This window comes from Rhinolophus sinicus, chromosome 12 (assembly GCF_057876585.1).
Source record: "Rhinolophus sinicus isolate RSI-liver-muscle chromosome 12, RSI-T2T, whole genome shotgun sequence".
NCBI classification, from domain to species: domain Eukaryota; kingdom Metazoa; phylum Chordata; class Mammalia; order Chiroptera; family Rhinolophidae; genus Rhinolophus; species Rhinolophus sinicus.
Window position 1 is genome coordinate 29,730,287 of NC_142512.1, and position 24,748 is coordinate 29,755,034.

The following is a 24,748-nucleotide window of genomic DNA, read 5'->3' on the forward strand; positions in this document are numbered from 1 at the left end:
TTCTGGTGTTGCTGTCTGTATCTTTACCACCTCCTAGTGACCAAGAAGATCCTAGGACCCAGTTTTGAAAGGTTTATGGAGGAGGGTGCTGGTTTATGGCTTTTAGTAGGGAAAGGAGAGTGAGGAAAATTTCCCCATGACAGGGTTCAGTCCTTGCCTACAATCCAGCCTGGCCTCTCCATCTTACTGACCATATCTATCCTGCCTCTCTTACCTGGGACCTGAGTCTCTCTTCACCTTTCTCACATACAGTACAAGTATATTAAATTCTATGGAAGTTTTGGATCTGATACCTGCTCTGCCCTTAGGAAAACATGATATTTGATATTGCCTGCAGACTCCTGACTTCCTGTTTCTGCTGATTTGGGGCGAGGGATATGCAGAATTAAGCTCTGCACTCTAGGAAGCCTGTGATAGACCATTGAACAAATGTGGAAACCTCTGTAATCACCAAACACTATATAGTAAGTGTGGGGAATGAATAAAGTAGTCATTGTCCTGGAAGAGTTTAATATTCATTTAACAAATACTTATTAAGCACCTGCTAGGTTGCAGATACTGTTCTGGACCCTGGAGTTCAAGCAGTGAACACACGTAAGTTTCCTGTATTCCTGGAATTTACTAACTGTACCGTGTTTTCCCAAAAGTAAGACCGGGTCTTATTTTTGCTCCAAAAGACGCATTAGGGCATATGTTCAGGGGATGTCATCCTGAAAAATCATTCTAGGACTTATTTTTCGGTTAGGTCTTATTTTCAGGGGAACACGGTAGTAAAAGTTTCAGTGTTCTAGAAACAGACACGTTAAGACATTTTGACCCCCGGGCACTGACTTAGCATTCAGGCCCACTCCGGAACTGAAGTTATCTGTCGAGAATCCGAATCCTTCTCCGTTTCTGCCGGGTTAGTGGTATCGCAGGGCCATGGCGCCCTCCAGCGGCCACCCTCCGCCCTGCTGCCTGCTCTACTCCCCCAGGAGTGGGCGGAACGAAGAGCTAGGACCTCCGGAGGGTCCTGTTCCCGACTCCCGTTACACTGGGAGGTGGCCCCTAGTTAGTGGCAATCTCAGATCCAGGTTTCCTCTCTCTCAGGTGAGAGATCTTTACTCAGGACTGACGGCACCATGCAGGTCACGAAGGACTGCAGGCCGGTTCGCTGATGAAAAGTGAGGGTCGGAGGAACCGGTCAAGACGCAGAAAGCGGAAAACCCTCCCGCTGCCAGTCGAAGACCTAGACGGAGCCTCAGGCCCAGCTCTTCTGTGGGGTCTTTTCTCGCTTTCTGGCTTTGGGACAGGATGACCGAAGAGAAACCAAAAGGGGAAATGGATAAACCGAGGTGCCACTGGGGACCTATTTGGGAAGTACAACCGACACCGGGTTGCCACCGGAAGTGGCTGTAAAGGCCTGTGCCCCTACAAGTCCCCGCCTCCAATTGCGCTACCTGTAGGCGACAGGCCACCCCCACTTCCGGCCCCTGGAGCCTTAGTCAGCAGCCCCCCTTTCACTGCTTTCCCATTGGCTGTCGCAGGGACGCGCTGTGATTTCCCATTGGTTGTGTCTCTTCTCCAGCACCGCACCTCCTCCTTCTAGGTACTGTCTCTTCTTCCGGCACCCGATAGGCTAAAGGCTGGGAGGGCGTCTGCCTAATTTAACCAATGAGCTGCGTGAAGAGTGAAGGCGGCGGCTGCGTAATGGAGGCAGGGCGGGACTTTGTGTGGCTATTGGCTAGGGCGGGCACAGATCAGGGATATGATTGGTTGGGGAGAGGGGCACCGTGGTGGGGGTCGAAGCTGCGCGGCCTCAGCAGCTGCAGGAGACGGAAGTGGTGAGACCGCGGCCTCCGAGGGTCGGGCGGACGCCGCCTGGGTGAGTCACCATGCCCCGTGCACTGCCAGTCTGGGAACCGCAAGGACCCCGGCTTGCTCGGCTCCGCCCCGACCCCACCAGCTTTCGTGAGCCCCGCCCTCTGTCATTCGGGGCTCCGCCTCCGAGTCTTTAGGCTCCGCCCCTAGAACCAGGGCACCTGGGCTCCCCTGCCAGCGTGGCCCGCCCCCCGGGGCCAGATCCCTTAGGTCCAGGAACCCTGGGCTTCCCAGGCCCGGTCCTTGTCTCTTCCTCCGTTTCCCTGAGGCTGCGTGCCAGTGGGCGGTGAGGCAGCACCTTTGGCTTGCCGCTTGCTGGCTCCCCCATGAGGAAGCGTGGGCTGTGATGAGGGAGGCGACAGGACTACAGATGGAGGCTTTTATACCTGCAGCCTTCCGGGGGGGCATTGCTGGACTGCCCGAACTCAGATAGCAAGCATGAAGGAAAGTGTCAGTGAAACCTGGGCCTGGCTCCCTAAGTGGGCCAAGGAGGCCTATCCTGAAATTTCTGTTGCTTAGGCCCAGTTGACAGGTACTAACTCAGGCCTGGGCTGGCCTGATTCTGTCCCTGTTGTGTGACTTCCTCCCACTAACCTGTATCACCCCACGTAGTGTAAGTACACTCAGCAGGACCTGTCCAGCCCTGCTGCCTTCTGATCACAGGTTGTGGTCCCCTCCCTCTTGTCCTCTGCTCTGGACTTTGCCCCCAGTAAACAGATCAGGTGGGTGCTACTACCAGACTCAAAGGCCAACAGACATTCCACTGGATTCATGTCCCCACCAGCGCCAGAGGTGGGTCTTGGTTGAGCAGCCACTGTCTCTTCAGAGTTGGCAGTTCTTTTGCTCTCCCACAAAGAACAGGATTTGGAGCGTTCTACTTATCCTTCTGGGTCTGGGAATCAAGATACTTCAGTTCTGCTGAATAATCTTGGATGATACTCTCAGTCCTGCTCCAGAACTTTGTGGCTGACTTCATGCCCTGCAGAATCACTTGTTGCTTTCTCCCCATGTGGTTCCCATTGCCTCTGTCTGGTATGGTGACTTGTGGAAAGCCTGGATTCTCTGTGAGGGAGGATATTAAGAGTTGTAGAGCAGTTCAGCAGTAGATGTATGGCATTTGTTCATTCTATGGTGATGTTAATGGTGTTCTTTACTCTTATGTTTCTCTGTCTCCTTACAGTGAGAAGCAGGCAGCCAGGACCCTCACCACGGTAGAATGGTGAGTACTCTCTTTCCTCAGACCTTTGTGTTTTCTGTAATTCTTGTCTTTCTCCTGTGAAGCTGCCCCGCCCCTCCCGGACCTTGAGCTCCAGGCTACTCTGTTCAGCTCCTAAACAGGTTCATCTGCTCTGGAGATAAATTAGAGTTTCTTTAGATTACAGAACATCAGCCAACATACAGCACTGGGAGAGGAAGCCTCTGGAAGTCTTTTTTTTCTGCACGTGCAATTAGCTCTTCATAATTGCCCTTTTTTTGGTTTTCTTGGTTCCTGGTAGAAGTTCTCCGTTCTGGTCTGAAAAGCCAGGCCTCCTTTATCTCGAGATCGTTGTACTTCCTAGTGGGGTCCTTGAATATTGTGGGTGCGTATCAGGAGAGACGCTACCAAAACTGCCGGGCTTCTCCAGCTCTAAGGTGCTGCTGTCTGTTAAGCTATTGCAGGGAATAGATGACTGGATATATAGCAGGATAGCATCCTCAAGGTGCCCAGAATATCACTGGGGGGTGTGGGTGGTTATAATGATCCCCTGTATTTTCCATTAACTGTAAGTAACTGCATACTTTCTCACTAGGCCTAAAGTCTTAACCAGTAAAACAAGACAAGACTTACTTCTTGAGGAATCTAAAGGTTTTAGTGAGATAATGTTTGAAACATGTCTGGCTCATAGTAGATGCTTAATAAAATGTCACTTTTTTCTCCCATTCTTCCAAAACTCAAACCCAAACCCAAACCCAAGCCCTGGTTTCTGAAAGTTACCAGGCACAGGAAGTGTGGGGTTCCAACCAGCAACTTGTGTGACTCTTGGTGACATTTTGAGCCTCTTGTCACTGCTCCTTCTTCTTTGGCCCTCTACCCAACTCCCACCGTCCCCCTATATCTTTGGGTTTCAAGTTTCGTTTTTGCATAGCTGCCGTGGGCCATAGTTTCAGCTCTTTTCTTTCCCAGCCTTAAAAATTCTCTCTCTTCCAATTAAGACTTTCTTACCCAGACATCAGAGGATGTGAAACAAGAGAGGGATGGAGCCTAAGGAGTACGGTTGGGCCTTGGAATAAAAAACTCAGGGAATTTCACTTTCAGGAGTGTGGAATGACCTATCTGGCACTAGCCCAGTGTTCATTGTAAGGAGCAGAAAGGGAGTGGGCTTTAGTGAGGTCAGGGTGTTGGAGGACCGTGATGGACAGGGGTGTGTGTGGTGGGTGGTGGTTTTGGAGGGAAAGGAGGAAATCTTGAAACTGGAAAGGGCACGGGGTGGAAGTGGGTGAGCTCCATCTTGGGAATTTAGGACAGGCATTGCGGGAACTCAGATAGGAGGGGAGGGCGTGGGGACGGATGTGTGAAAACGGGTGTGGGGCGGCTCACCTGAGAAAATGGGAAGTGAGAAGATGTAGGCATTTCTCCTTCCCCTCTCATGCAGTCTGGGGACAGTCCGGTAGCCCAGACTCCTGAAAGCCCCTAGACGTCCCCTGAGCACGCCCTCCCACGCAGCTGAGGGGCTGCGGGGAGGGAGGGGCCTGGGGCTGTGGGCCGGGCTCCGGGGACCGCCCCGCCCCTGGCTTCCTCGCGCCGTCCTGGACACTCCCCTGGCACCCCTCCCTCCGGCGCTCGTGCGGGAGGGCGGAGCTGAGCTCGCTCCATTGTGGAAAGGAGGGGAGAGGCGCGCGGGAGTCGCGCGGAGGCCCCACCGCCAGCGCGCTCGCCTCCTGGCCGCCGCGGCTGCACCTGGCGAGCCCCGCAGCCGGGATGCGGCGAGCGCCCGGGATTGGCGGGCAGCGCAGCGGCTCCGGGGACATGTGCGCTGGCCCAGACCTCCCGCGACCATGAGCCTGACCGCCCGCGTCTCCTGCTCCATGCTCAGCTGCTTTGTAAGTGCCGGCCTCGCCTGCGGGGACCCGGGCCCCCAGCGCTTGCTGCACCCGCAGGGGTCCGCCCAGGGCCAACCCCCGAGAATCCGAATTTCAGCCCATCCCCCTTCCCTAGGCCCCTGGAAGGGGAGGGGGAAACTGCCCCTCTTCTTTCTTGGACTTGCTTTAATCTTTGGGTGCTGGGGATTGTCGAAGTCTGGGGATCGAAATTCTGTGACCCATCTTGGTCCCGCAGCGACTGCCCTTGACTGCAGAGCTCCAGGCCCCGCCCTGCAGGGATACGTCCCTTTACCTCCGCCTCTCCATCTTGGTCCCACCCGCTGCATCCTTGCTTGGGGATGTGGGATGTGGCTAGTAGGCTGTCTGGGATGATAGGGGGCTGGTTGGGGAGCACAGGATGTCTGCGTTGTCTCCCTGGCTTCAGTCCCTTTCCCCTTCCACCACTCCATCCCTCACCTGATATGCCAGTCTTTTCTCCTTGACTGTCCCCCAGACAGGCTCTCTTCTCCATCTTCCCTACCTCTGCAGGCCTCCGTAACTCTGCATCATTCCCAGCCCTTCCCTCCTCCCGCTCTGGCTTAATGCTCCTTCCCAGCTTCCCCATCTGTCCTCTCAGATGTTCCCACCCTCCCCTCCTCACCCCCTGTGGGTGTCTGCCAGGCATCTCTCTCTACCCTGGCTGTCCTTGGGTCTCTTGGTTCCTCCCAGGCGCGTGGATTCCCTTTTCCCCCCCTCCCTAGTGGTTGGGAGGAGAGTGACTTCTGCTTGCTCTGGGTATCCTCAGGATTTCCCCTCAGATCAGCTGGCAGGGCAGGTGGCTTGGCGGATGATGGGGGCTGGTTAGCAATGTGGGCCTAAGTGGAAGATAAGCTCAGCTCCAAAACATCCTCCTTTTGAAAGCATCCATAAAGGCCCTCTAGAGGCACAGGACTGAATCCCCCAGCCCACTCCTCTTTGTCTCCTTCACCCACCAGATCAAAGCCTCTGTGGCCATGGGTGCCTGCTTTCTCTCTTGTTTCTGTAATCAGCTGCCATACCTGGTTCCTTTTCCTCATCTCAGCACTTCCCATTACCACTTGTGCCTTGTCCTTACATTAGCCTTTCCTCTCCTTAGTTTTCTTTCTTCCTCCATTTGGGGAATCTTGGTTCTACCACGGAGATTCCCCCTTAGAGGAGCGTAGGTTCTCAGTTCCTCTTTGGACCACTCTTTCCTGAGGCTTACTAGGCTTGAGAACACCTCCCATCAAGCCAGTTCTCCTTTTCCCTCCTCTAGTGACCACAACCTTTATAAGTGTGTGTGGGGTATATGTGGGTTTATTGAGGGGAGGGTTGTAGAATGAGGCCTAATGGGCCTGGTGACTTAGGGCTGAGGCCGTCTCCACAGGGTGAGGAGGGGCCCCCCAGCCTGGAGTACATCCAAGCCAAGGATCTGTTCCCCCCCAAGGAACTAGTGAAAGAGGAGGAGAATCTGCAGGTAAGGAGGAGTTGGGGGCCCAGGATGGGTGGAACTCCCTGCTTGGTTAACCCCCCACACCCCCATCCCAATATCTCCAAGGGGCTAGTACCGGAGTTCTGGCTTCCTGCTCCCTGGTTTCTGGAGGGAGGGGAGTCCGTCTGCATGTGCATTATGGAGCATTTGGCCCCAGGGAAGGAAAGGCAGCTTTCCTGTACAGCTGTTGCCTGGTGCTGTTACCGTGGAGAGGACTCTTCTGTCCTGTCTTGGCCCAGCTTTTCCAGAGGGAATCCCACAGATCATGGAGGAAGGGAATCGAGGGTGACTCACTTCTGGACTGAGGGTTCCTCTGCCCCTCGGCAGGTACCCTTCACAGTGCTGCAGGGTGAGGGAGTGGAGTTCCTGGGCCGGGCAGCTGATGCCCTCATTGCCATCTCCAACTACCGGCTACATATCAAGTTCAAGGACTCTGTCATCAACGTGAGTTCCTGTCATGTTCTCCCACGCTCAAGCCAGAATCCCTATGAGGTGCAAGGTGGGATTGCTCCAATGCTGTACCTGATCATGTCTCCAAAAAGTTGGGGTTCCCTTTTCTGACTAACTTTTTATTTTCCTGTCTGCCTCATTTTTCTAGCTATAGGTCTTTCTGTCTCTCTTATTTCCCCTTCCCTTCTTTCTTTCCCTTATTTTATTGCTGGCCTTTCTAAGGGGCACAGTGGCTTGTTGGAAGAGTGCCGTTTAACAGCTATGTGACCTTGGTGAAGTCACCCAACTGAGGCCCAATTTCCTCCTTAATAATTTGGAGTGAAAACACCTGCCTTATAGATTTCTTATGATTATTCATTGGGGTCACATATGTAGAGGACCCAGCACAGTTACCAGGCACTTAACAGGCCCTCAGTAAATGTCTGTTTTCTTCCTTCTGTTGATGCATCAGCATCTGGGGTGGGGTGGAGATGAGGTGTGATATGGGGAGAGGGGATCTGAGCTTCAGTTTACCCTTCCTGTAAAGGTTCCCCTCCGGATGATTGACAGTGTGGAGAGCCGTGACATGTTCCAGTTGCATATTGCCTGCAAGGACTCCAAAGTGGTGAGGTGAGAGCAATGGGGCATCACTCAGGTCCTCTCACCCTAATCTTGCCCAGACCTGTCTGCTGCAGGGTTTCTGTGAAGCAAGAAAGGAAAAATACTGCCTCACTTTCCCAATTTGGAAGAAGAGGTCAAAATCCTGTCTGGGCTGAGAGATCAGTTTTCTGACCCACAGTATCTTGACGCGAAGAAATGGGAATAATGCTTAGCTCAGGGGGTCACATAGGATTAAATGAGATAATGTGTATGAAAGCATGTAGGACGATATCTGCCATACTGCACTCACATTGTTGGTTCATTTATTTATTCATTTAATACACATTTATTAAGCACATTACTCCAAGCACTGGGGATACAGCAGGGAACAAATAGACAAAATTTTTTGCTTTCATGGAACCTATATTCTAATGTGGAGATACCAGCAGTAAATAATAAGTGAGTAAAATATGTTAAATGATGTTAAGGGTAAAGGTAGAAAATAAAGCAGGGAAAGGGGATATGGAGTGCTATGGGGGTGAAGGTTGTAGCTTTAAACAAAGTGATCAGAGAAGGCTGCACTGAAAAGGTGACATTTGAGTTAAGACCTGAAGAAAGTGACCATGTGGATATTTGGGGGAAGAATGTACCAGGCAGAGGTAACAGTGAGTATAAAGGCCCCGAGGTGCATTTTTACCTGGCATATTGAAAGAATGGCCAGGAAGCTAGGTTAGCGTGCCTGGAGTGGAGTACATATGGCTGAGGATAGTAGGATATAAGACCTGAGAGATAAGGGGATGGGTGCCAGGCTGTCATCTGACTGGCTTTTTCTTTGAGGAAAATGAGAAACCACTGGAAGGTTTTGAGCAAAGGAGTGATGTGATCTGATTAATGTTTTATAGAATTACTCTGGCTGCTATTTTAGAATAGCTAGAAGGTGACGTGGACAAAAGCAAGGGTAGAAGCTGGGAGACGAGTTAAGCTTATGCAGTTACCCAGGTGAGATATCATGGTGGCTTGTGTAGGATGGTAACAATCAAAATTGTGAGAAGTGGTCAGATTTTTGAAAGTAGAGATGACATGATTTGCTGACAGATTGGATATGAGAGAAAGAGGAGTCAGAATACTCTAAGGATTATGAAAAGGATGCCCAGCTTAGAGCCTGCCGCGTGCTCAGTCCGTAGGGATTCAGGAAAATCCACATTGCGCTTCCCTATAAGGAGGTTAAAGTCTAGTTCTGAAAGAAGAGTTAACATGTGGAAATATGCTATGGAAAAACTTACCATTTAATACTCCAAGCACATTAAGAATAAGAGAGGAAGGGGTCTGTGGAATGGAATAGGCTGGGAAGGCTTCAAGGAAGAGGTGGGACTGGAACTATGTTCAAAGTGTCAGTAGGGTGTGGCTAGGCTGAAAGAAGATATTCACAAGCAGAAGTGAAAAAAAACAAGACAGGAATAAGGGGAGCAGGACTTCAGCCTGAAGCAGAAGGTGTATGTTAAGGAGTCACGGGAGATAACACAAGGAGTAGCGACATTCAGGGCCATGTGATAGCTTTTAGATTTGATACAAGAAATCGTAGGGCGCCATTAGACGGGACAAATATGTCTCAAGGATAAGACTTCTTGGGAGGAGAATTGTGACAAAGATAACTTCTCTCAGGTGTTGGCCAGTGTCCCTGGTCCTTCCCAGGGTCCCAATTACCTCCTGCTTTGCAGCCTCCTCTCTCCACTGCCTTCCTGTGGCCATGTTTTTGACCCTTTGGTCCCAATGCACACCCGCGTCTTGCTTCACTCTGTGGCTTCTTGCCTGGCAGGTGCCACTTCTCCACTTTCAAGCAGTGCCAAGAGTGGCTCTCACGGCTGAGCCGGGCCACAGCAAGACCTGCCAAGCCTGAGGACCTCTTTGCCTTTGCCTACCACGCCTGGTGCCTGGGACTGACCGAGGAGGACCAGCATACTCACCTGTGTCAGCCAGGTGAGGCCAAGCTGTTTTCTTTGGGAGACTTCTTATTCCTTGGTTTGCATCCCTCCTCCACCCCCTGACGTGGTGCTCTTGGATGCTGACACGTGTGGGGACTGTTTTGCAGGAGAGCACATACGATGTCGGCAGGAGGCTGAGTTGGCGAGGATGGGCTTTGACCTGCAGAATGTCTGGAGAGTCTCGCATATCAACAGCAACTACAAGTGAGAGGGCAGGGGCTGGGGAACCAAAACAGCCGTCCAGACCCAGACCTCCTCCACATACGGATAAAGCCCAGTGGGCACAGCTCCTGGCTCTGTGGGGAAGGAGGGTTCCTGGTCCCTCTTCCCACAAAGCGATCCCCGGGGATCTTGTTATTCCCTGTCTTAGATCAAGCTCGGTGATCCCATCTGGTCTCTTTTCAGATTGTGCCCCAGTTACCCTCAGAAGCTGCTGGTTCCTGTGTGGATCACAGATAAAGAGCTGGAGAATGTGGCTTCCTTCCGCTCCTGGAAGCGGATCCCCGTGGTTGTGTATAGGTGAGGCAATGAGGGATAGGAAACAGGGAGGACATGTGTTTATGCAATAAGAGTCAGAAGTGGAGGTTTGCAGCAGCATGGTGGACTGGGAATTGACACCCTGCCAGGAAGTGGCTGTGAAATAATTTTAAAACAAAAAAATGCCTTAGTTTTTTTTCTCCTAAGGATGAGGCTTTTGGGGACTTTATTCACTTTCCTTTTTTTTAGGTATGTGTAAAATTTTGCATTAGAACAGGTTGGCAAAATGGCCTGTAAATCAATCCTGACTGCAACCCATGCTATGTACAGCCTATGAGCAATGAATGGTTGTTACATTTTTAAAGCATTATTTAAAAAAATAAACAAACAAACAAAACAAAAAAAAACAGAAAGAAGACTGTGTGACAAAGACTGGCTGTGACTTGCAAAGCCAAAAATTGATTGTGTGGTTCTTTATGGGAAAAGTTTGCCGACCCCTGACCAGAACAGTGTAGCTAAAACAGAATGAGACAGGTGTTGAAGTTGAGTTGTTCATGCTCTGGGCTCAGGCTTGTTCTCCTGCTGGGTGTCTGTACCTGGAGCAAGTGCCGTGCAGATTTGATGAGTCAAAGTCACCTTGGGAATACAGAGCCCATTTGAGAAATGTGTGTGACAGCGCTTTGTATACTGTAAAGCGCCCTAGGGGCTTTTGATTGCTATTTTCATGGCCTGGATGAACTGGTAGCCTCTGTTGGCTTTGGAGGTCTTGGTTCTGTTCCCTTGGAGTCTCAGTGGTGGCCTCTGGGGGCTGTGAATGCCAAGGGCACCCTGGTTTTTTCTGTTCTGTCAGACACCTACGCAATGGGGCTGCCATCGCCCGCTGCAGCCAGCCTGAGATCAGCTGGTGGGGCTGGCGCAATGCCGATGATGAGTACCTGGTCACGTCCATCGCTAAAGCCTGTGCCCTGGACCCGGGGACTAGAGCCACTGGGAGCTCCCTCAGCACTGGGAATAGTGATGCCAGCGAGGCATGTGACACTGACTTCGGTAAGGTGTGGGTGGTGCTGACCCCCTGGGGAGCAGGCCCCCACTTTGGCCGCATTGACTCCCAGGGAGTCCTCAGTGAGGATGGGAAGAAGATGACAACACACAGGCTGCCTGGGTCCCTGCATTTTGGGAGGCTGTGGGGTGTGAGGGGCCTCTAGTATATTCTTCAGAAAGGCAGTACCCCAGCGTAGGGTGAGGCTGGGTGGCTGGCTGACCCAGGCTCTTCTCACTGCTGTGTATTTAGATTCCTCCCTGACTGCATGCTCTGGAGTGGAGAGCACAGCAGCCCCCCAGAAGCTGCTGATCCTGGATGCACGATCCTACACGGCGGCCGTGGCTAACCGGGCCAAGGGTGGAGGTTGCGAGTGTGAAGGTATTGCTGTCACCCCAGTATCTGCAGCCAACCTGTGCTCTGGGTGGCCTTGACAGGAGGGGTACGGGGCAGCTTGTGGAGTGAAAGGAGCCAAACAAAGCTGGCTTGGAATCAGGACTCTGCCACTTAGCTAGCTGTGACTATGCTTCCATTCCTTAATCTAAGTCTTATTTTCTCCTCTGAAAAATGGGGATGATGCATACCTCGCAAAGTTGTTGGATGTTTGGAAGTTACATGTATAAAATTATTGGCACAGAGCAGCTACCATTGAGAATTCACTCTATGTTGTCATTACTAGCAGTACTACGGTTATCATTTGTTATTAATATTATTACTACTATTAGTATATGGCACCTGAGTATAAATGGGTGATAGGGATTTCTGGAGTACATTTAGCTGTGGAAACTAAATCATGGAGTGTTGTGCCCTGCCAGGAAAGCTTTGCCCACTGGGACTGCTCTTGTCCTGTTGAGCTGTTTTCTAGGACATGGTCTTAGGTGTCACTCACCTCTTTCACGTCTGCAGAGTACTACCCCAACTGTGAGGTTGTGTTCATGGGAATGGCCAACATCCATGCCATCCGGAACAGCTTCCACTACCTCCGTGCTGTGTGTAGCCAGATGCCAGACCCCAGCAAGTAGGTGTTCCCTGCTCGGGTTCCATCCTCCCTCCAGTTTCATCCCTTACCCAGTACTTCTTGTTCTTGGAAAATTAGACAGGGGGATGGGAAGTGTGGAGGTACAGGAGACCTGAGGGCATGGGTGCAGTGAGCCAGTTCCAAGAACATGTCTTCTACTTCTCATCCGAGACTTTGGCACGGCCACAGGACGTGGGGTTCCTTTTGTTTGGATCAGTTGTCCTCCTCAGAGAACACAGAGAACCGTGGAAAGAAAGTGGCTAAATGTGCATGTGCTGCTGCCTAGTTTTTCTGTTGATCCTAAGAGTCTCTCAGTTCCTGTCTTCCCTACCTTCTCTTGGCAGAAAAGCCACGGGCTGGGCCTCTTGCTTCAGGCCTCACTCGGGACTTTGTTAGCTGTGACTGGCTGTGGGTGATGGAGAGACTGTTGTGGCCTCCGTGCTTTTAGTGACAAACTTGATTTCTGCTCTTGTGTAGCTGGCTGTCGGCACTGGAGAGCACCAAATGGCTGCAGCACTTGTCGGTGATGCTAAAGGCAGCCGTGCTTGTGGCTAATACGGTAGACCGGGAGGGCCGGCCTGTGCTGGTACACTGTTCCGATGGCTGGGACCGGACACCACAGATCGTAGCCCTGGCCAAAATACTCCTGGACCCGTATTACAGGACACTGGAGGTACTGAGAAGCGTTGGAAAAGAACAAGGAAAGGGGGTGCTGGGCAAACTGTTCGGCCCTATGGATTTGTTTTGAAGATTTTCAGTAGAGGCCATTGGTGCTTTGAGTCCTCCTCTGTGTTCAGTCCTGTTCTTGTCTGAAGCTGCCAGCTCCCTGCTTCTGGCATCCCCTGGGGAGTGGCACACTAACCTTTCCAGAGAGGCCCTAAGCTTGAACTCTCTTCTTTGCAGGGCTTCCAAGTATTAGTAGAGTCTGACTGGCTGGATTTTGGGCACAAGTTTGGAGATCGCTGTGGCCACCAGGAGAATGCAGAGGACCAAAATGAGCAGTGCCCTGTGTTCCTCCAGTGGCTTGATTCTGTTCATCAGCTGCTCAAGCAGTTCCCCTGCCTGTTCGAGTTCAATGAAGCATTCCTGGTAAGTCCTAAAGCCTGTGACCAGGGGGTAGGGTGGCCGAGGCCCCCAGGTACAAGCTGTCTCGGCTCCCTAGGTAAAACTGGTGCAGCACACATACTCCTGCCTGTACGGCACGTTCCTGGCCAACAACCCCTGTGAGCGAGAGAAACGCAACATCTACAAGCGGACCTGCTCTGTGTGGGCCCTCTTGCGAGCTGGCAATAAGAACTTCCATAACTTCCTCTACACACCCGGCTCAGACATGGTAAGCCTGAGCCCTTATCCTATAGGTGCTGCCTGGAGACCTGGAGGGAGAAAGATCGAGTCACTGGGGAGAACATAGGGCCAAAGGCTTAGGGAAGGAAGCGGGACCTGGACCATCTTACAATACACTAGTATGGGCTGCTTCCCCAGGTCCTGCATCCTGTGTGTCATGTCCGGGCCCTGCACCTCTGGACAGCTGTTTACTTGCCAGCATCATCTCCATGCACACTCGGGGAGGAGAACATGGATCTTTACCTCTCTCCAGTGGCTCAGAGCCAGGAGTTCTCTGGCCGCTCTCTGGACAGGTAAGATTGCCCTTCTTGCTCTCTACCTTTCTCCACTAAGAAGGCAATAACTGCTTTGAGTTTTACCTAAATGTTGTTTTCTTTCTTTTACGAGATATTTAAAAGCAACTTCTTGAGTCAGTTGGAGAAGTTTGGCCCAAGACTTGTAGCTAGCCTGGAGTGCAATGCACTCTGTGCATTTTCAAGGTCCTCCCTTAAGATAAGACTGGTTACCTTGTTTCCTGTAACTGTTATCATCCTGTGTGACATACCCAAGCAGGGGAGAGGAGAACAGGAGAGAAGGGACTGTTTCAGGAAGGTTTGTGGGAATGGTCTTATGTTCCCTGATAGAAGGCATGGATGGGTAGCTTGCTGTCTTAGTAGTAACCTTTGCTGTATCCAGCATTAGCTTCCAGAAGCCTCTGACTCTCAGGGAAACAGGCTCCCAGAAGGGGGATGACCTTCACATTACTCTGTCAGAAAAAGGTCAGAATTTGACGGGAGACAAAATTTAAAGTTATCTTCTGGCAGAACGTTTTGGGGGAAGTAGAATGGAGGTTGGTTAAATTATAAGAGTAATATGTGTTCCTTATTTAAATGAAAAAGTCAAACAATATAAAAGTAGAAAATGAACGTCCTCCCTCCCTGATCCTTGTCCCCAGAGGTGTCCTTCCAGATGTTTATCTGGACGTAGATATGTCCACGTTCTCATACTGTCATACAGAAACATTTTTTTTCCATACAAAGACAGAATCATATTTTGCATACTGTTCTGCAAGTTGTTTTTCTCACTTTGTGTTAGGGTGTCACCCCATGACAATATAAAGCTGCTTTATTATTTTTAGAGGCTGCATAATAGTCCAAAATTAGAGTGTGTCATAATTTATGTAACTAGTTTTCTATTGGTCATTTAGGTGATTTCCTTTTTTTTTCTCATTACAAGGAGTGCTTTAGTTAACATCCTTACACATATCTTTTTTTTAAATTGTAGTAAAATACACATAACATAATATTTATCATCTAAACTATTTTTAAGGGTACAGTTCAGTGGTGTTACCTTACATGTATACCTTTGCATCTGTTGCTAGTATTTCTGCCAGGTGAATTCCTACAGATAAAAATGTTGGTTCAAAGGATATGTACATTTCAGATTTTGATTTTTGTGTACCAGCAAACGTTTTTAAAATTAAAATATAACTTACATAATTGGTTGAATATTATAAAGCAAAACAAAAACCCCAACCCCCTTAATTGTTGGTTTTAGCGTTTTTGGAGCTGAGTCCATTGTCAGGGGCCCATGCATAGGCTTCAGGAGTTCTGTGATTTTTCTCCTTCCTCAAACTATGCAGAATTTGGGTATAGGTTGAAAAGTTTACTTTTCCAGGGGTAGGGGCCATAATTTTCTTATGAAATTCTCCCTAAGTTCTGTGACCCATTCAATAATCATTGCCTTAAATCAATATCTAATTTTTCACATCAATAAATGTTTCTTTAATACCTACTAGTTGCCTAGTGCTATGCTAGGGTTTATGGGCTATACCAAAGAAATAGAAGATATTGACGCTATTCGTGATACTTTAAAAAGCTGTAAGATAATTCTAAGTCAACATCTAAGTAAATAAGAGCATGTGTAGTTCAAAGCTTTTAGAGAAATGAGAAGTAAGAAAGGGATCATTTGGTGACTCTTTACTCAGAGAAGTTTTTATGGCAGACCAAGCAAGAACTATGGCTTTTTTAGTATCTGTCTCAGGGCCTGGCACATAATAGGTCCTTTAGTAAATACTTAAATGAACAGACAAATGAATGGAATGAAGGGAGTTGGGAGTTTGGTGGAGAGGGGTCCAAAGGAACTGGTACACGAGAGAGTTTTAAAGAACTTCTCTGGAGTTGGCAGGGGTTGGCTATTTTGAAGAATAGAGAGAAATAAGTATGGGATAGTTCATTGAGGACTTTAAACATTACAATGAGGAGTTTATTTTGATTCAGTTGTCAATAGTAAATCATTGTAGGACGTCATTGTGGCCTGGCGAGAATAGGATTTTTTGAGAACTAATCACTGAGCAGGGTAGTTGGAGACACAGAGACCAGCCAGCACTCTTGTCATTCGGATATAAGGGCAAGAGTCCTTGGAAAAGACAAGGATTAAATTCAGAGACATCATAGAGAAGCCATTAGCAGGGTATGGAGTTGATTGAATATTGGAGGGTAGAGGTGAAGAGTAAAGAGAACCAAAGACAGTTTTCAAGTCCCTGAGCTTAGAAACTGGGAGGATATTAGTACCACCAATAGACATTGAAAAGTTGAGAAGACAAGTCAGTTTGGGGAGAAAGGAGATACAGGTAGGTTAGAATTGAAATACTAGTTGACAGCAAAGAGGAAGTATGCTATAGGCAATTCAAGATGGAGAGTTGGATTTAGAGAAATGGTGGTATAAAGGTCTTAAAGGAAATAGTTTCTTTAACAGCTGACCTGACTTAACCTTTGGTTCTACCTTTCCCAAGATCAAAAATGTCCTGCCCTCTCGCCTCTTCTTTCATTAAAGTCCAACACATTCTTCTATACCCAGCTCAAATCCTACGCTTTCTGTGTAGCCTTCCCTGACCACTCTAGCCGGATGAGTCTCTTGTTCCAGACTCCGCAGGCATTATTGTCTCTATCAGCATTATTTTATTGATTAAACCTTTGGTGTACATAAGCATCAGCTGTGGATGATTGCAGACTGTTGATATTGTTGAATCTGGGTAAAGAGTATGTGGGAATTCTTCAAATTCTTCTACTTCTTTTGCATGTTTGAAAGTTTCCATAAGAAAAAGTTAAAAAAAAAAAAAAAAAGGCTAAAAAGTTGCCAAGCTGGAATTCAAGCCCTGCCTATGGGATTCCAGAGACTGTAATCATAACCATTGTTATTGCCTTCCTGGAATTTCATGCCACAAAAAAAATAAAACTAATATAAAATTGATTACAAAAGTAAAATCAAACACAAACACCTTTAAAACATAATGTTTCAAAAACCAAACACTTAGAAAAATCAGCGATATTGTAACTACCTTCGAGAGCTTTTTCTATATTGGCTGGCCTGAGACATCTGAAAGTAGGAGCCCAGTGACGTCTCTGCTATTTCCTGACAAATTTCCCTGAAGTTTTTGTTGCTCTAAGGACTTGTGAACTGTGTTAAAAGTCTGAGAGGTCATCCTTCAAAATGTCTGTTACCCTTTTGGTGTGCACAAATACCTCTAGAGCTCTTCAAGTACTGTATACTAGGGGAAGTTTCCATGGTGACTTGGGACTCAAAGGAGCACACTGCTGGTTGTAAAAAGCTGTGTTGGTTACTACTGTGATAGAGAGATAACTAATAGTAAGGAAAGCTGTAAAAATAAGGAGTCATGAGGATAGCCTTAATAAATTTGTCATTGGTTGCTTATATTTTGAATCATAGAATCTTTACAAGTTATAATTTATTACCGTTTTATAGAGGAGGAAACCAAGTGTCTGAGAGGTTAAATAACTTACTTGTAGTCATATAGATAATCAGTGTCACAGCCAATATTGTCTAGCTCCAAAACCCATCTTCTTTCTGTCTAACCATGTGTGATAGAGGCAGTTGGGCATTAGGTTTGAGGCTGAAATACTAGACTCAGAAGGCATCAGCTTAGAAGGCAGTTAAAACCATGGGAGTGACTGAGATAGATTGTCAAGGGAGATTGTGTAGGGTGAGGGCTGATGAAAGCTGAGGACAGATCCAGGCTTCTTGAAGACAGGGTTCATGTCCTACACTTTTTTCAGAGTAAACTTTTTGCAGTGAACGTTGGTTATTTGTAATCTTAAATGTCCTATTTCTTGTCAACTCTGGCTTTGATATTGCTTTGATGACCTGATTTTATATATTGGAGATGGGTCCCATTTCCCGACCTGGAGGTGTTGTGTTGTCATTCCAGATTACCTAAAACCAGATCTATGGATGATCTTCTTTCTGCCTGTGACACAAGCAGCCCCCTGACGCGCACATCCAGTGACCCTAACCTGAATAACCACTGTCAGGAGGCCAGAGTCGGCCTGGAGCCATGGCATAGCAACCCAGAAGGATCTGAGACAGCCTTCGTGGAATCTGGCATAGGAGGTCCTCAGCAGACTGCCGGAGAAATGGGTCTTCCTCCCCTTCTGCCCAGCAGCCAGAAAGACTACTTGACAAATAAACCTTTCAAGAGTCACAAAAGCTGTTCTCCAAGTTACAAACTGCTTAATGCCACAGTGCCCCAGGAAATGAAGAGCAACACCTCTGATCCTGAGATCCAAGTCCTGGGAGAGACTGAAGCACCAGCCCCAGACCCTCCTGCCCAGGATGAGCTGGGTAGGACTTTAGATGGCACAGAGGAGCCACCTGAACATTGTCCTGAGAAAGAAGATGTCAGTGCACTCTCTAAAGTCATTTCCAACAAGTGTGATGGAATTTGTGATTTTCCTGAGTCGTCCCAGGACTCCCTTGCAGGCACCCCCCAACAGGCCCAGCTAGACTCTGTGCTAGGTGTGCCCTCCAGATCTGCTCCAGATCACAGTCTGGGCACCCTTTGCAACCCACCGAGTGCTACCTGCCAAACTCCTCCAGACCCAAGCGCGGACTTTCTCAACCAAGAGCCCCCAGGGTCTGTGGCAAGCGTCTCCCACCAGGAACAGCCCAGTTCTATACCAGATCTGATTCATGGGGAGGAAGACACTGGCAAAAGAGGGAATAATAGGAATGGGCAGTTACTGGAAAATCCTCGCTTTGGGAAAGTACCATTGGAACTGGCCCGAAAGCCAATTTCTCAGAGCCAGATCAGTGAGTTCTCTTTGTTAGGGTCCAACTGGGACAGCTTTCAGGGGATGGTGACTTCACTCCCGAGTGGGGAGACCACCCCTCGGCGGCTGCTTTCCTATGGTTGTTGTAGTAAGAGGTCAAATAGTAAGCAGATGCGGGCAACTGGGCCCTGCTTTGGGGGCCAGTGGGCTCAGAGAGAAGGGGTGAAGTCACCTCTCTGTTCTAGTCATTCCAATGGACACTGTACTGGCCCAGGAGGAAAAAACAACCGGATATGGTTGTCGGGCCACCCAAAGCAGGTGTCCAGCACAAAGCCTGTTCCACTGAGCTGCCCTTCTCCAGTGCCTCCTCTCTACCTGGATGACGATGGACTCCCCTTTCCCACGGATGTGATCCAGCATAGATTACGGCAAATCGAAGCAGGGTACAAGCAAGAGGTGGAGCAGCTACGTCGACAGGTGCGTGAGCTGCAGATGAGGCTGGACATCCGTCACTGCTGTGCACCCCCAGCAGAGCCGCCCATGGACTATGAGGATGATTTTGTAAGTATTCACCTGCTGCCATCCATGCATCCATTTATTCTATCCATTAGCCTAGCATCCATTCAACATTCATTCCTTGGGTACTTGCTGTGTGTCACTATGTTTGGTGGATGGGTTGCGAGATGAAAGACGTAGTCCCTGCTCTCAAGGAGCTCAGTCTTTTGGGAGAGATAAGCAAACGATTAGGATATTCTTTTTTTTAACTTTTTATTTTAAGTGTCTTTTTCCAGGACCCATCAGCTCCAAGTCAGGTAGTTGTTTCAATCTAGTTGTGGAGGATGCAGCTCACAGTGGCCCATGTGGGGATCGAACCAGCAACCTTGTTGTTAAGAGCTCCGCACTCTATAATCAACTGAGCTAACTGGCCACCCCTAGGATATTCTTAAGTATTTTATTTGAGGGAAGCGTCAGGTGTTGGGGGCCAGGGTGGAGTGAAAGGTCAGGGAAGGCTTTCCTGAGAAGATAATGCTTGAGCTGAGTGCTGAAGAATGTGTCATGTTTAGCTAGGTAGACAGTGAAAGGGAAATACCATTTGCAGAAGCATGGAGGCAATAGGTATCCAGTGGTATGGCTCGAACAAAGGGTCAGGTGTGTGCGGGTGCGTATGTGTGTATATATGTACATGTACACTTGTGCTGGAACTGTGAGGGAGGAAGTTGGGTAGTGTGGGAGGTGATACTGGAGAAGTTGACAGGGATTGGAAAGGTTAGCTTGAGTTCCCTTATTTGGATTCTATCCTCAAGGCAATAACATTTTTGGCCACTGAGTAAATGATCAGGTTTGTATTTGAAGAATACCATGTTTCCCTGAAAATAAGACCTAGCCAGACCATCAGCTTTAAGGCGTCTTTTGGAGCAAAAATTAACGTAAGACCCAGTCTTATATTATAGTAAAATAAGCCCAGATCTTGTATTAATTTTTGCTCCAAAAATTAGAGCTGATGGTCTGGCTAGGTCTTATTTTTGGGGAAACACGGTACTACTCTAGCAATATTGTATCAAGTAGATGAGGCAGCTGAAACCCAGGTTAGGATGATTTGGGATAATCCAGGTGAAAGGCGATGACCATGTAGGCTTTGCTGTGTTGGCAGCCTGAGGTTCTGGCACAGCAGTCCTCCAGAGCTTCTAGAAGTCAGCTTCTTGCCTATAATATCTTGTTATCTACACAGGCACTTCACGTCCTCCTGTTAAGACATTCCCATTTGCTTGCTGCCCACTTGCTGAGATGGGATGTTCAGGGCTAACAACTTCTCACTATTCAGGATGATGATTTAGAACAGGAGTCAGCAAACTTTTCTGATAAAGGGCTAGATAGCAAATGCTTTAGGCTTTGTGGGACATACAGTCTCTGTCGCAGCTACTTGACAGAAGCAGCCGTAGACAATATGTAAATAAATAATTGTGGCTGTCTTCCAATAAAACCTGATTTACAGAAATAGCCAATAGGCTAGATTTGGCCTATGGGCTATAGTTTGCAAACCCCAGGTTTAGATGTAACAAGAGAAATAGTTTTCCGACAGTGATCTAAAATAATGGTTAAGAACATGGGTCTGGGCTGGCCGGATGGCTCAGGCGGTTGGAGCTCCGTGCTCCTAATGCCAAAGGCTGCTGGTTCGATTCCCACATGGACCAGTGGGCTCTCAACCACAAGGTTGCCAGTTCGACTCTTCGACTCCCACAAGGGATGGTGGGCTCCACCCCCTGCAACTAAGATTGAACACGGCACCTTGAGCTGAGCTGCCGCTGAGCTCCTGGATGGCTCAGTTGGTAGGAGCGCGTCCTCTCAACCACAAGGTTGCTGTTGCCGGTTTGACTCCCCCAAGGGATGGTGGTCTGCGCCCCCTGCAACTAACAACGGCAACTGGACCTGGAGCTGAGCTGTGCCCTCCACAACTAAGATTGAAAGGACAACAACTTGACCTGGAAAAAGTCCTGGAAGTACACACTGTTCCCCAATCAAGTCCTGCTCCCCTTTTCCAATAAAAACTTAAAAAAAGAAAAAGAAAAACATGGGTCTCATGCCAGAATACTAGGTTCAAATCCCAGGTTGACTACCTATCAGCTCTGTGGTGCTGTTTCCTTATTTGTAAAATGGAGATAATAATAGTATACATCATAAGATTGTTGTGAGGAATTAAAGAAGTTCTCGTTATGTAATGCACTTAGAACAGGGCATGATGTATATATAGTAAACAAATATTAGAGATGATGATGACATTGATGTCTTTGCCTTTTCTTTAGACGTGTTTGAAGGAGTCAGATGGCAGTGACACAGAAGATTTTGGCTCCGATCACAGTGAAGACTGCCTTTCAGAAGCAAGCTGGGAACCTGTTGATAAGAAAGAGACTGAGGTATGTCCAGGCAAATATGTGGTAGGTACTTAGACAAGCCAGTGTGTGCTTCTATTTCTCAGAGATGAGTAACATGCTGTAGACCAAGTTCTCCCCCAGATGAGTGTCTTCGTTTTAGGAGAGTAATGGCCAACTATAAAGATAGGCCTTGTTGTTTTCTCCTGGAATGCTCTCCTTGTTGCAGTGTTGCTCTTCCACTTTGTTCACAAGGACCCAGAATTTTGCCTTGTCTCTTCTGTTAGGTGACTCGCTGGGTTCCAGACCATATGGCATCACATTGCTATAACTGTGACTGTGAATTCTGGTTGGCCAAACGAAGACACCATTGCAGGTAAGATGTTTTATGTGATTTGATATTGCTCGAAAAGCAGTGAGGTACCTACATATGAACAACATTGAATTAATATGAAAGTGGAGACATCCTTATAGCAACTATTTTTGTTTGCTCCCAACTTTTTTCTTTATTGACTCATGTAATTCCTTTTAGAGTATCATTTAATCTCAGTATATTGGCATTTCTGATGAACTCTTCTTTCTTTGTGCTTTGGCAGAAATTGTGGGAATGTATTTTGTGCTGGCTGCTGCCACCTGAAGTTGCCCATACCTGATCAACAACTCTATGACCCAGTCCTCGTCTGTAACTCATGTTACGAACACATCCAAGTATCTCGTGCCAGGGAACTCATGAGCCAACATCTGAAGAAACCCATTGCTACAGCTTCCAGTTGAATGCCAGAGGAGATTACCTGTCCAATTATAGCAGGTTTGAAGAGAGGATCTGCTTCAGGTGTAGTTTTGAAGGTTCTTTGGTGTGGCTCATGAAATTACAGAGCTCAAAGATACCGTCTTAAGAAATCCTCGGTATCATGAGACTGGAGCAGAGGAATTCCAATTTGACAGGAGGTCCTCTATGGGTGAGATCCTCACCTTGGGGTAATGGTCCTGATCCAGACCCAGAGTCTGGAAGCTTAATGTTGAGTTGGTGACTCCAGCTTCTTTCTCCTGGGGGGGGTCACAAGATGATGATTTCATAGATACTGCCTGGTGATGTGTGCCCCAAACAGCAATAGAAAGGCATATGTATAACCAAACTCCAAGTGATAACAAGATCCATCTCTCCTCCACCATGAAAAAAGCTGATTATAGTATATAAGGTAGGAATTCCTATCCTATTTGAAATGAACTATACCCTGTACCTCTGTGCTCTGTGTCTGTGCATGAAGGCTCAGTCTTTAGAGGCACTCCCTCTAGTTGCATTAGTTCTGTCTTTCTGTGGAGTTTGGTTTGAAAGACTGGTTCAGCAAGTGGAGGTTTTGCTGTATTTTTCACTTGGCTCATTGGCCAGCATCAGTGAATATTCAGTTTGGGGGGACAGTTGTAGGGAGTGAGACATTTTTGGGAGCAGAGGAAAACTCTGCTGATATTCAGTCCTGGCAAAAATCAGTTATTTTGAGCTGTGAAGGCAGTAATCTGTGTGACTCAGTGACAGCTCTTGAGGTATGCACTGTGAAGAATGAGAAGGGAAAAGCAGAAATTATCCTTGTGAAATATTTGCTGATTGTGCCCTACCTACCCTTTGCGCCTGACTTCTAGTTGTCCTGGTGCTAACACAGGAGCTACACCTTGATCCTCTCCTGGCATGAAAATAAAACCATGTTTTTTTTTGTTGTTGTCGTTCCATTGCCCACTTCCCTCATGTTGTCTTTCCCTTGGCTGCTGCCTCCTCTGGGTCACACTGCTTCTTATCCTGAACACTTGACACCTTGAGGGTAGAATTTAGTGTTTGGTTTTTACCTCCTAGAATATGCTGTTTGGTATGTGAGGGTTTCAGTACAAATGCTGCTGTCTATTTCTGTGCACTTAACAATGGAACCCAAACAGAAGAGAATAAAGCCTTGATACCAAAATTGGGAGAGAAAAATGTGTCCATTTGGACCAAACATTGTTTTTTTTTTGTTTGTTTCGTTTTGTTTTTTTCATCTTAATATGTACCAGTGGCACTTAACCAAAAGATCCAGTGATATAGCCATGTACTGTGGTTGGGACAGATACAGTCTCCTTGACCTATAATGAAACCACTAGGATTTCTTTTATACATTTTCCTTAATTTGTTGGTGTATAAGAGGTAAATTACACTTGGGCTTATCCTGTTTTAAACCTACTATGGTAGCTGTCTAACTGCTACTTTCATGTTGCTTCCTAGAAAAAAAATTTTTTATTCAAAAATAACTAGGATCTTCATTTAGAACAAGAATTGTATTTGTCCTGACCTTTTCTTCAATCCTACAGAGAAGCATCTGTGCTTTTATACTTACCATGGATGTAACCTAAAAAGTTTTGGCGTATTTAGGTCAGTCTAGCAGAACTCTTTTTCGTTTAAATGGAGTTGAATAATGGTGATTTTTTTTTGTGTCCGGGAAATTCCTGAGATCATTGAAAAAGTAACAAACTATCCCTTGTCTCTGATACATAAAATTCTTCTAAGCATTTTCTCAATCATTAAAATTTACTGCCAGTTGTGAGTGGCTTTTTAATTAACTTGACTTTCATTGCACTTCACTCTGCCCGTTTTTAGGAGTAAGATTGGTACCATTTGAGGGGACTGTATCTGTCTATTTTGTATGGCTGTTTTGAGGGACTGTCCCATCAGTGAACATACTGCATGGCCTTGGAGAGAGACTCTGGGCTGTCGCCTCAGATATATTCATCAAATACTCCTTTCAGAGCTCTTGTGGGTGTAAGTGACATGATGTGGCCAAAAATCCAAACTGTGCAGTTGCGTTGTGACAAACATGCAATGTGCTGTAAAAACTCAATACAGTTTAAATAAAATCTCTATATTAGTGCTGCTTTGTTGGGTCTTTTTATTCATTTTACTTTTTAAGAAAACCTAATGCATACTCAGTTTTTTCTTTGACCATGAGAAAGAACTAAAACATTTATACCCCTTCCTTCTAACCATTCCCATTTTTTTTATGGACCTCTCTTTTTATCAGCACAACTCTTGTTATATTCTTATTTGTTGATTGGTTGGGAGTTATCCTTAGGGATGCTGTAGAATTCTGTCCCTTCTCATGTGAGGTTTACTTCTCTTTAAGGTCTACAGTTTCACCAGCTGGTTGATCAGGCACACAGGATTGTGCCTGTATTCTCCTGATGCCGTCTTCATTGGCACCTCAGTTCTCATCCCACCTTGATTGTCCTGAGCAAAACCTTGGCTTAAAAGAGTATACCTAAATTACATAAAATGCTATCTAAAAGGTGACTTTTTACTCAGGGTACTACCCCACCATCAACAATTTTATTTGGAGAGATGAGCAATTCAATTGTTAGTACTAAGATTATAGAGTTAGGCCCTTTGTTCTCAAGAATAACTGACTTTGTATTGCCAAATGCACTTTCCGAGTTCTAAATCCCCGCACGCTGGTTGCGGTGAATGAAGTACGCGAATGTCAGTATTCCGTGATGG

General features: G+C 47.4%; 1 protein-coding gene and 1 long non-coding RNA gene across 7 annotated transcripts; both read left to right on the forward strand.

The window, feature by feature from the left end:
* Positions 1 to 337: 337 nt before the first annotated feature.
* Positions 338 to 1,243, forward strand: LOC141568974 (uncharacterized). Its single transcript, XR_012492310.1, has 3 exons — positions 338 to 464; positions 549 to 594; positions 1,128 to 1,243. It is a non-coding gene; the product is annotated as an uncharacterized LOC141568974 (long non-coding RNA).
* A 508-nt stretch (positions 1,244 to 1,751) lies between these two features.
* On the forward strand, positions 1,752 to 24,124 carry MTMR4 (myotubularin related protein 4). Of its 6 annotated transcripts, none has more exons than XM_019736329.3 (19): positions 1,752 to 1,864; positions 3,041 to 3,079; positions 6,326 to 6,415; positions 6,758 to 6,874; positions 7,407 to 7,489; positions 9,276 to 9,436; positions 9,549 to 9,645; positions 9,847 to 9,960; positions 10,769 to 10,965; positions 11,210 to 11,338; positions 11,864 to 11,975; positions 12,453 to 12,648; positions 12,879 to 13,064; positions 13,138 to 13,308; positions 13,458 to 13,612; positions 17,527 to 18,928; positions 21,169 to 21,279; positions 21,522 to 21,610; positions 21,831 to 24,124. In XM_019736329.3, the coding sequence occupies exons 2-19, from the start codon at positions 3,077 to 3,079 to the stop codon at positions 22,006 to 22,008; spliced, it is 3,591 nt and encodes a 1,196-aa protein (XP_019591888.3). In that variant the 5' UTR covers positions 1,752 to 1,864; positions 3,041 to 3,076; the 3' UTR covers positions 22,009 to 24,124. The 6 variants fall into 6 exon arrangements, with proteins under 6 accessions (XP_019591888.3, XP_019591887.3, XP_019591891.3 ...); XM_019736328.3 differs by having other exon boundaries at positions 1,806 to 1,864; positions 3,041 to 4,941; XM_019736332.3 differs by lacking the exon at positions 1,752 to 1,864 and adding an exon at positions 2,374 to 2,392.
* Positions 24,125 to 24,748: the final 624 nt, after the last annotated feature.

Excerpts from the sequence above, each read along its gene's own strand:
- MTMR4 (XM_088802122.1), top strand. The coding sequence starts at position 6,278 with ATGAGGCCTAATGGGCCTGGTGACTTAGGGCTGAGGCCGTCTCCACAG. Across the intron at positions 9,437-9,548 it reads TACTCACCTGTGTCAGCCAG|GAGAGCACATACGATGTCGG; the intron begins GTGAGGCCAAGC and ends ACTGTTTTGCAG. Across the intron at positions 9,646-9,846 it reads CATATCAACAGCAACTACAA|ATTGTGCCCCAGTTACCCTC; the intron begins GTGAGAGGGCAG and ends GTCTCTTTTCAG.